This window comes from Mandrillus leucophaeus, unplaced genomic scaffold, assembly GCF_000951045.1.
Source record: "Mandrillus leucophaeus isolate KB7577 unplaced genomic scaffold, Mleu.le_1.0 Scaffold2, whole genome shotgun sequence".
Taxonomy (NCBI): domain Eukaryota; kingdom Metazoa; phylum Chordata; class Mammalia; order Primates; family Cercopithecidae; genus Mandrillus; species Mandrillus leucophaeus.
In genome coordinates, this window is record NW_012102031.1 from 11,722,127 (window position 1) to 11,733,888 (window position 11,762).

At 46.8% G+C, this 11,762-nt stretch overlaps 1 protein-coding gene across 2 annotated transcripts in view; it reads right to left on the reverse strand.

Moving 5' to 3' along the window:
• The window catches only part of SLC5A1 (solute carrier family 5 (sodium/glucose cotransporter), member 1), a 72,905-nt gene extending 64,849 nt beyond the window's left edge, over positions 1-8,056 (reverse strand). For both annotated transcript variants that reach the window (XM_011978998.1, XM_011978999.1), the window contains exons 1-2: positions 7,671-8,056; positions 1,237-1,308 (exon numbers count right to left, since the gene is read on the reverse strand). In XM_011978998.1, coding sequence (XP_011834388.1) covers positions 1,237-1,308; positions 7,671-7,805 — 207 coding nt within the window. In that variant the 5' untranslated portion in view covers positions 7,806-8,056. The remainder of the gene's footprint in view (positions 1-1,236; positions 1,309-7,670) is intronic.
• Positions 8,057-11,762: the final 3,706 nt, after the last annotated feature.

Below are 11,762 nucleotides of genomic sequence, written 5' to 3' on the forward strand. Positions count from 1 at the left end.
AAAAAAAAAAAAAAAAGAAATTAGATCTTAAATGTTCTCACTATAAAAAATAAGTGCAGTATGTGAGGTGATAGAGACATTAATTAGTTTAATTTAATCATTGTACTTTGTATATACATCAAAACATTCCATTGTACACTGTAAATACATACAAATTTTAGTTGTCAAAAAATTAAAATTTTTTAACAATAGAAATGACTTCAAGGATAACCCAAGCAACTGGGAAGATGCCAGTTATTTAAAAATTCATCCCAAAATAGCTGATCAAAGGCCAACTGCAGGATGTGGCATGATTTCCTGGTACAGTTCTCTCTGGCTGTACTTACCCTGACAGGGGCATTCTTTACCTTCTTGCTTCCTTCAGCCAGCTCACAGCCGTCACTCCCTTCTCATTGTATGTACTTTTCATCATCTTATGCTTTCACCAGCCAGTCTTATTTGTATCTTAAGCCCAAGAAATTGCACGGTTTGGCCAATGTGTTCAACCAGTCACTTAAATGAGAACTCCTAATCAAAATGGTCATGGGGCTGAATTGATAAACTGGCCAGAGCCCTAAGATATGATGGAAGGAACTTCCTGGTTTCTCTTCCACCCATGCACATGTCCTTTGATTGTGACAGTTCCACCCATGTACAAAACACAAAATCCAACAAGAGAGAGGAATCCTCATCCAGTGGAAAACTGTAATTGGAAACAGCAGGGGGCACCTCCTTCATTCATTAAATGAGTATCTAGGGGCTCCATGTATCAGGCATTTTGTTAGGCTCTGAAGTAGGACAGATAAAACCTCTTTTCCATGGGACTTAAAGTAGGAACATGGTAGCAAAAGAACCACTATTTATTGAGCTCCCCCACAAACATAAGAGGTCTCCACTTTTCATAACATTCCTGGAAGGTAAATGTTATCATCCCCCTTTTATAGAAATGGAAACTCAAGAATTGCCCAAGATCACCTCGGTCTGTGTGCTCTTTCCTCTGACCACCCACCTTGTGCAGTCTCTTCCTTTATTTATTCCTTGGAGGACTCTAAGGGTGATTTATTTAAAGGCTATTCCCTTACGACAAGAGATTAAGGGTGCCCAGGAGACCCGATGAGCATGAGACTCACTGTCAAGAATCTTTTTGGGATCTTTGTATCCTAGAATCACCACCACCCAAAGCCAAGAAGAAAATGAGTTCCTAAAGGAACTCATCAGTTAAGCAGTTATGCAAATAGTATTTCAGAGAAAACTTACCGGCCACCACACCATACTTCGGCCTGCCAGGAAGAAGCCTCCAACAGTTCCACGATTGGTGGAAAACATAGCCTGAGGAGGAAAGGGTCAAAAATGTAATAGAAAACTAGAAGAGTGGCCTTGCCAGCCAAAAGAATATACCTCCCCATATGTGGACCTTCTTCTACCCACTCCACTTTGTGAAACACTTTCATATTCCTTCTTCCCCTGCAGCCTCAAAAGACTAAGATGAAGGAGCCAGGAACCTACGTTTGATAGACAAGGAAACTGAGGCTCAGAGGACATATACAGCTTACTCTAGGGCTAGTGCAAAATTAGCTTCCAGCAAGTCACTCCACCTGGATCTGCTTGCTTGTCTGTTAAACGGCAGGAATGGAGCTTTTTATGCCTTTCTTACAAGCATATTGAGGTGCCTAATGAATGCTGTATTTATTTTAGCCTCCTGAGTAGCTGGGATTACAGCCACATGGTGGCATATGCCTATAATCCCAGCTACTCAGGAGGCTGAGGTGGGGGAATCATTTGAGCCCAGAAATTCAAGACCAGCCTGGGAAACATAGCAACACCCATCTCAAAAAAAAAGAAAAAGAAATATCATACTTTTTTAAAGTACCATATGGGATATGAATGATATCTTTGTTACCAGAAAAGTGAAAAAATGCTCTTAAGAATGCAAGGCATTTGTACTAAATATTAAATAAAAGACCAGACAAATTCAAGTCTTTCCTCTCTGAGGGTGTAGGTAGCAGGTTGCTGGAATCATCATCATATATATAGAATGATTATATATATTTTAGACAGAGTCTCACTCGGTCACCTAGGCTAGAGTGCAGTGGCATGATCTCAGATCACTGCAACCTCTGCCTCCTGGGTTCAAGCAATTCTCGTGCCTCAGCCTCCTGAGTAGCTGGGACTACAGGCATGTGCTATCACACCCGGCTAATTTTTGTATTTTTAGTAGAGATGGGTTTCATCATATTGGTCAGGCTGATCTCAAACTCCTGACCTCAAGTGATCTGCCCGCCTTGGCCTCCCAAAGTGCTGGGATTACAGGAGTAAGCCACCACACACAGCCAATATATTATGACTATAGTGTTAGTATAGAGGAAGGAGAGGACTCTGTCAGACCAGGGAGCCAGGAAAGGCTTACAGAGCTAGCAGCATTTCAGCAAATCTTGATTGAAGAAAGAATGGAATTTTATTAGAGAAGAGGGAGGAATGTGGTAAGATTCCAGAACAGCAGATCTAGAGGTGGAACCTCACCCAGCATGGAGAAGGAGAGAATGGCGAACAGTGTTATCTGGTGAGCTTGGCTGAGGCATTTGAATGGAGAAAGTGGTGAGAAGTGGGGCAGAACACACAGTCAAATGCCAGGCTAAAACGTGCAGACTTTATTGCATAGGCAGTAGGGAGCCACTGAGGGTTCATGAGGAGAAAAATGACATGCATCTTCAATATACGATGACTAGCACCTCCCACAGATCTCTTGGGATGTTGCCTCCAAGCCTTCAGATTATTTCTGGTCCAGCTCAGGCCCAGGGCCAGTCCTCCAGCAGAAAATAGGGTCAGTGCCTCTGTTCCTGTCCCCTGGCCATCTTCCCTCTTCTTCTATGTGATTGGCTCCTCTTAGCGGACACTTGCTAACCTCCCTGAAAATGTTAGTAGCTGATAGTGACTTAACTGTGTCAGAGGTGGTGCCTTCTTTTTTTTTTTTAGATGGAGTCTCATTCTGTTGCCCAGGCTGGAGTGCAGTGGTGCAGCCTCGGCTCACTGCAACCTCCGCCTCCCGGGTTCAAGCAATTCTCATGCCTCAGCCTCCTGAGTAGCTGGGAGTACAGGCACACACCACCACGCCTGCTAATTTTTGTACAGACAGGGTTTTGCCATGTTGTCCAGACTGATCTTGAACTCCTGATCTCAGGTGATCTGCCCGCCTCGGCCTCCAAAAGTACTGGGATTACAGGCATGAGCCACTACGCCCGGCCAATGTCTGCATTTTCATAGGTGACCACTAAGCTAAAAAGCATCACTATTCCGAAGGCATTAACCCCTGATGGTGACATCTCAGGCACTTAGACACTTGTAATTTAGTCATCAAACATGCCTGAGACAGATAACATGTTGCTAGGTGCTCAGACTCAACGATGTATTATTGAACTTAGTCCTTTAGGAAGCAGGGCCATTATTGTGTCCCATCAGTCAACATAGATTTGCTGAGCTCCCCCATGTGCTGGGCAGTACTCGGGAGAGCATGGCTTGGGTCTTTCTGGACTCCTGGCAGGGTCCTTCCTCCCATAGGAGATACTGTGAAGTCCTCTGTAGCAGTTTTTTTGGGAATAGCAAGAGATCTAAGAATCAGAAAAGGTAGCTAAGGGCCAAAACAGAAACAAATCCCAAGGACCCGAGCTATAGCAACTGACCAAGGAAAAGCCATTCTGAAGGCCACTGTGAAGTTGAAGAAGATTGATATCCCCAGTTGGTCTCAGAAATGAAGACCTTAGAGGAAGAATGTGAGGGCAGAGACTAGAGTGGGGAGCTGAAATAATTCAGGAAAGATGATGGGGATGGATAAAAGGTGAAGAGAGGTGTGTGTGCACCAAGGCTTTTCTTCTTCGGAATTTTCATCCCCTCATCCATGCAAGCCCAGACACTACCTATTCATTCTTCAAGGCCCCTCAAAATCCACTTCCCCTATGAAACTCTACCTGACACTCCCCCATGGAAACCTCCTCCTTCCCTACAGCCTCCTCCCTTCTCCAAGTGAAAGTGTCTGAACACCCAGATGACTTCACTTATGCCTTGTTCACAGCCATTACAATTTTTTTTTACTTTGTGTTACCATATTACAAATTTTTAATTTCCCATAATGCTTTGGGCATAATGCTTTGTGCACAGAAAATCACTGTTCTGTGGGCATGAGATGCTCAAAGGATAACTTTAAAGTTCCAGACACCACTTTGTAAACCACAGTGTTACATTCACCTGTCCACTCTACAACTAGAAGAGAATGAACTCACAACTCCAAGCTGTTGGGGTAAAAGAAGGACAATTACTGACCCACAATGTTTTGGTTTGGGGTTTACTTGGGTTCTATCTCCACGGAATACAAAGAGCACTGAGCAGAAAGGAAGAACTTTAGGCCTCTTTCCAGAAGAGGAACAACTTAAGAAGCTGAGGATGTTGGGCCTGGAGAAGAGAAGCCTCAAATGCAGCCTATTGTCTTCTGAAATGTAAAGTGGGACAGACATGATGCTTGGTGTGGCCCACATAGGACACAACCAGACAAAATGACAGAATTTCCAGGACATCAGGTCTCAGCCCAGAGCCAAAAGGAATATCCTCTCTGTCAGAGCTGTCCAGAGATGGAATAAAGCCACTTGGGAGAGTTTCCACTGGAAGTGTTCAAGTGAAGGCTGTTGACAACTAGTCTAAAGTTGATTTTGTCAAATGATCTAAAGAACAGCATCAACTTAAAAAAAAAAAAAAAAAGCAAAGGAATTCAGCACCACCAGGACACTGTCACAACAATGCAATGACAGTAAGGACCATGGAGAGAGTATTCCCAGAAAGGCAAGTGTCTTGGGGAGTGAGAAAGGTAGAATAGTGGAAAGAGCATTGGCTTTGGCATCATAAGACCTTGATTCTTGTCCCAGCTCTGGGACTGATTCATCTGAATGACTTCTGGTTACCCTCTCTGATCCTTATCTGTAAAACAGAAAGGTTGGGCTCCCTCAAGGGCCATTCCAATTCAGTCATTCAATGATGCTATCAGTTCAAATGACTGCATAAGACAGGGGTCAGTAATATTTTTTTCTTTAAAGAAAAAGGGCCTGATGGTAAATACTGAGGCTTTGTGGAATATACAGGGTCTCTGCTGCAAATTCTTCATATTTTGTTTTGTTATTTCTTTTTCACAACCCTTCAGAAGTGTAAAAACCATTCTTGGCTTATGGACCATACAAATACAGGCTGTGAGACAGATGTGGCCCATGGGCCATAGTTTAACAACCCCTGGCTTGAGGGAATTTCAGGATAGCTTGATGAACTCTTCCAGGAAGAATAAGGTCAGAGATCCAGCTTAAAAGGATATAAAATTCCCTAAGAAACAAACTGATAGGTGGTGAAAGAAAAATGGAAATTAACTCTGAAGAAGCAATAAGCCAAAGCCTAAAATATGATTGGAGGAGACAGAGTTGTAAAAGGACAAAACAGAACCAAATAATGTTGGAAGACATGGAGAAGGTGACAGAGGGACATTGACTCAAGTGTGGGTCTTTTCTAAGTTGAAGAAACACAATGGGCCTGGACCACTCTGCATGTGCAGCCCAGAGATCATGAAGGAGTCAGAATGGCCACCCCTGAATCAAGTCACTCTTGACACTTTAACAGCAAACAGAGGAGGACAAACTGGAAGAAATCCAATGCATTAAATGACCAGGGTCCAGAGGCACTGTCTAATGGGGGAAGATTAAACATAGACAAATACTAAACAAGCTATTAAGTAGCATTTAGCAGGACAAGTGATACTGATTCACAGATACTTGAAACATGTAAACACCATTTAAAAAGTATAAACACCTACTGGACTGGCAGGGCTAAAATGAGATTGGTTAAGAGAACCGAGATTATCAGAGATTGTCTGGGAAACAGGCAGTACTGTATAGCCAGCAGATGACAGGCTCACACCTTGGCTCTAGTACTTATAAGCTGGGGTGGGTGGGAGGAGGAAATCAGTCACAGTGGCAGAGTGCCTGGTACCATAAAAAATCAGGAGCCAAGAGATCTGAGTTAAAAGAACAATTTCATCTATTGTAACCTTAAGCAAATCACAACCAAATGAGGCTTCAATTTCCTCTTCTGTAAAATGGGGATTAGCATTCTGGCCTTCCCTGTCTTGTGGCTTTTGTAAAAATATACTACCCACCTGACCACTGCTGCCCATTTTCAAACATTGTTCAGAGTCTAGATCATACCATGGAAGGTAAATGACAATAGTAGTTTTTTTTTAATCCCAGAATCCGTAAACAGCTTTCAGATTCACCTCTGCATATCCTCACCACAACCATGGGGGAGTCATTAGAATAGATAAGAGTGTACCTATTTTAAAGTTGAGTAAACGGAGGCTGAGGGAAGTTACCCAGTGTTGCAGAATTCGAACCATATGAAAGCCAGTAGTGAACTTGAGTATCCTGGCTCCTAGTTGGTCAGTTTCCACTATGTCTGGGAAGCTGAGAGTATTGAGGGAAAGTCAGCCATACTGACCCCATGTGACACTTGGGAGGCATTCTGCCACATGTAGTTTCTACAATTCCTTTGAAAAAAAAACACTTCCTTTTCCTTTTGTCCCTGAAAAAGCTCTGTGTCCACAGAAGGGTTCATGCCTATCTTCCTCTCCTCTAAGTCAAAAGAGTTCAACACAATTACCAGCTGGTACAGCAGCCTCCCTGGGCTTATCACCTCCACCTCCATAACAATCATGAGAGTGGCTGGAATATCTGCAAACTTTTTATAATTTTTTTATTTTTTGTAGAGACAGTCTCAGTATGTTGCCCAGGCTGATCTTGAACTCCTGGACTCAAGCAATCCTCCCACTTTGGCCTCTCAAAATGCTAGGATTACAGGAGTGAGCCACCACACTCGGTCCTGCACACTTTTAAAACATCTCCTCCTCTAGTTGTTGGGCGTGCCAGAGTCTGTCATAAGTGAAATGTCCATGTTCCAGGTGGCTGAGAACAAGTTTCTCTGGTTTGTTGTGTCCCCAGAGTCCCAAAAGGAGACACACACTTCCCTCTCCCCAGTGCCAGGTCACCCCCAGATCTTCCTCCTCCTCCTCCTTCTCCTCCTCTTCCTTTTCCACCCATCTTTCTCATCTCTAACTTGCTCCAGCCCCTGGGATCCTCACGCACAAGGCCTCTGGGTTAACCTCTCCCAGAATGGGGGCATGGAGTCAGTATCCCACTGTCTGCCACCTCAGCATCCTCATCTCTGGGGCTGGCAGAGGCTGTGGCTTTCCCACTCCACACCGTTTCTTTCCCATCTGAAACTGGATGACTAAAAGGTAGGACAGTAGTCACCTGCTAGAGGCTCATCTCCCAAGCCCCAGAGCCCTCGCTGCAGCTCCAAGTGGCCCCTTCCCTGCTCCTTACACTTTCCAGTGGTCTCTTCAAACCCCCACCTTCCTCCTCTGCTCACAGGCCCAGGTATCCTCCTTGGTCCTTCCTGGCAGGCTGCCCTGGGCACCCTTCTCACTTCTGCTCATCCTTGCTTGCCCTCCTCCCTTCATGCTGTGCCTCTGAGTGCTTCTAAAGTGCTTCCAAGTCATTTCCTCTCCCCTCCACTGACACTTAAGCCTACTGCCCTTTGCAGCTCAGTGAGGCTGTTGCTCCTCCTCCGTGAGCACCCTCCCCGCCCGCGTCCCAGGACCCACTGCATACCCACAGTCCGACGGCCATCACCACCACGAAGTAGATAACGATGACAGAGATGTCAGCTGCATTGCGAATGAGCTCGTGGGTCTCAACAGGCCGGGTGACCGAGGTGGTCGTGGGGCTCCAGGTGCTACTGTCCATGGTGGCAGAGTTGTGTCCCTCCCTCTCACCAGGGCCACTAGCTCCTTATACGGCCTCCTGGTTAATGATCAGCACTGGGGGAGGGGACCTGGGACGTTGAGGGAGCAGGGCAGTAGCGCGGGGCCCCTGTGATGCCTTGCAGGCTGCACCGTCGGGAAGCAGCTCCGGGCGTGGAGCCCAGGAAGGAGCAGTTGGCTGAGCTGTTGGCTGGGGCGGCGGTTGGGCAGGTAAGAGTTGTCCTGTGAATGGGGAGGGGCCAGCCAGGGGGTGGTGCCTGCCTGGCACAAAGGCCCACTGTACTCCCACAGCAGGCACCAGCAGCGCCACCACACCTGCCCTTGCCAGAGCTGGAGTGGCTCCATTGAGGGAACAGGCCACCTCAGGCTGGGGGCCTAGAGGCTTCAGATCACCTGCCACCCATCCTTGGACCAGTCCCAGGCCTTCTAAGGACTTGGCTTATCCGCTTGTAAAATGGGTGCAGCACTCTTCTGAGGAATCAGTCAAGTCTTGTTCTCTCTGGAGAACATTCTTGAGAGGATAGAGTTTCTGGGTGTCGCTGGAAGAAAATCAGCACAATCCTAATCTCTTGGCCACTAGGACAGCCACCCACCCACCCACATTCCTGACTCCCCCTCCACAGCCTTGCAGCCCCCAGGACCACTGTTACGCCCACTGTAAAGAGGAAGAAACTGAGACTGGGGAAAGGGATCTCACTGCGAGCTATTTCCTTGCCCTGTCCCTCTCCCAGTAATGATGCAGGGCCCTCCAGAGGCAGCAGAAGGGATACTAGAGAACTCTTTCCAAGGAGTTCATCAAACCCTGACCTTCCTGGGGACTCAGCTCACCCATCTGGAAATACATGTCTAAACCACAAGCCAGGGCTCAGAACAAAGATGACCAAGAGAGGAAGCATGACCTGCCCAAGGTCATACAGTAAGCCAGTAGCAGAGCTGGCCCTGCAGCCCACACCAGGGTTCAGAGGGAGGGTTGTGGGGTATTCTCAGGGGCTGGCTCTAGAGGCCACAGAGCAGCCAGAAGTGGCTGTTCCCAAAGAGGGGGTCCTTGCTCTGATGGGGAGGTGCAGGGAGGTGGGGGGCCACAGAAACTCTGCCAGGACTCTGGTCTGCCTCAGGCCCTCCCTGCCCACTGCTAGACAACCACCCACTCACCAAATGTGAGCATCCTGTTCCTTTGCACTCAGTGCTTCAGAGGTCTGCTTCCCCTCCTTCCGTATCAGCACCTGTTCTTCCCACCGAAGCTGCAGACAAAGAATCATTATTTGGACATCATCCCCACAGGTCTTCCCCATTTCCCCCACACATCCCCCAGGACTGCAAACTACATAAGGCTATGTCCTGGGGCCAGTATAATGCCTGCCCAGAGGAAGCAGGAATTCTTCCGAGGAATCTGAAAGCAGGGGCTCACTGCTGTGAATGCCTGCCAAGACTTAGAGCTCAGCTGTCAGCTGCAGCTTGGAGCAACTCGCCTTTTGCCTGTGTTCATTCGTTCCTGCATTCAGACAGTTTTTTCACCTGGATGTATCCCAGGAAGATTCCCTGCCCTTAGGAAGCTTCTGTTCTAGTCTGGAAGTGAACCCACCCACAGGAAAAGTCCAGCCCTGAACCCAGATGCAGGTGCAGGCAGCCAGACCATGCCAAGTTCCAAAAGTACAAGGCATAGAAAGTGAAGCGAGCAGGAGAGAGAACTGGAAATACTAAAGGACTTCAAAGGAGGGACAGAGCCATTCTTTGATCTTTTTAGGAGAGCCAAACATAAATGGGTAAAGAAAGGAAAGGATGGGGCCCAGGTAGAGGTCAGAAAATGCATCCATTCATGCACTCATTTATTCTTGCAACAAAAGAGCAGCTTCTATGTGCCAGGTCATATGTGCCAACCCTGGAATACCACTATGAAAAGACTCACACAGCTCTTTCCCTCACAGAGCTTCCTGACCAATGACAGAGATAGATCAGCATCAAAGATGAGACAACTACCTATGAAATTACCATTGTGACACATGCTTTGAAGGAGAAATACTAATACCCCAAATGCCTACCAAGGAATTTGACCTGGGGATAAGGTGAGGTTAGAGTAAGATCTGTGAAAGCTCTGGTTTGAGCAGGGACCTGAAAGAAAAGGAGGAATAAGCCAGGTAAGGTGGGAGTGAGGGACATTCCAGAAGATGACAAGCATGAGGAGTAGGGAAGGGGTTACAATATTTAGGGAGGGACTAGCAGGGGCTACAAATAAACATATATAAAAAGGATGTCAACTGTAAGAAACTCCCTACCACAGTCATTCCCCAGGCTGCCTGAGGCCCTTTTGCCATCTCTCTTTCTCATTGGTCTCTTCTAAAAGGACACTTTAAACCCATTGCCCCGAATGGATGCTTCCAGGAGAACACAGTGTGACACGCACCTGCTCCCATGCAGCTGGCCTGAGCTGCTGGGCCACTGCTCAGTGGTAGGATCCTGTTGGACTCTCTCTTGCCCTCATGGGTGCCAATCAAAACCACGATCTGGTCACTAAAGGGGACCTTGTTAGCAGAACCCCTGAGAAAGAAAAAAGTCAGCCAGACACTCAGGCCACAGGAAAGATAAGGCTGATAAGGAAAGACAGAGCTGAGAGCAGGAAGCAGCCCCCTCCCTATCCAAGTATACATAAGTTTACAATCAGTGGTCAGATGAGGGTTCCACATTTAAAAAGACATTTGCCTACAGAGCCACAGCTGTATCTGACTGTCAGAAGAACAACAAATATTCAAGTGACTCTGAGGTCACTAGTGTCTACAGATGACAAGGAGAACCCAGCATTAGGAGGGTAAGGACTCATCACTAAGTAGGAACTGTCCTGTCTCCTCTTCCTCCCTCACACTCATCTGCCCAGGACCCTTGGGGGTCCCACCTCTCCTGCCAGCCTGGGAGCTTCTCCCGAGAAGGTCCCAAGGGTACAGTGTCCACCTCTCACTGGTTGAACTGTGCTTCTTGGCAAAGGACCCCACAGTGGAATGGCCAGCTCTTGAACTCTTGTCACACAAAGAAGTCAACACCCTAGGTGCAGAGATTTTGAGTTTAGGGAAGTAAGGGTTGAAGAGAGAAGCTACTTGGCTAGTTCGATTGTCAGCTCAGCTACCAATAAGCAGTAGACCATTGACAGCTCACTTGGCATTTGCAACCCTCCCTTCGAACACCTGTAATACAGCATTGACAGCAATGACTCTCTCATATGATGGGTGTGAAGGGGTCTCATTGACAGTGAGACACCAGCAAAGATGAGGGATGAAGAGAGCTGCTATAATTTTTTCTTCTTTCCTTTTTTCTCATTGGGAGTTCAGGTGTGGAAAGCCCAGAGAAGCAGGCTATTGATTAGCATACAGTCATATGTCACTTAACAACAGGATATGTTCTGAGAAATGCGTCATAGGAAGTTTCATCCTTGTGGGAACATCATAGAGTGTCTTTACATAAACCTAGATGGGAGGGATAGCCTACACACCTAGGCTGTACGGTCTAGCCTGTTGCTCCTGGGCTACAAACCTGTACAGCATGTTACTGTAGTGAATACTGTAGGCAACTGTAACATAATAGTAATGATTTGTTATCTAAACACAGAAAAGGTACAGTAAAAATACAGTATAAAAGACAATAAATGGAGCCAGGAGCAGTGGCTCATGCCTGCAATCCCAACGGTTTGGGAGGCAAAGGTGGGAAGATTGCTTGAGCCCAGGAGTTTAAAACTAGCCTGGGCAACATGGTGAAACCCCATCTCTGAGAAACAAAAAGAAAGAGATGGGGAGAGAGAGAGAGAGAAAGAGGAAGGGAAGGGGAAGGGGAAGGGGAGGAAGGAAAAGAGAGAGGAAGGAAGGAAGGAAGGAAGGAAGGAAGGAAGGAAGGAAGGAAGGAAGGAAGGAAAGAAGGAAGAAAGGAAGGAAGGAAGGAAAAGAGAAAGGAAGGAAGG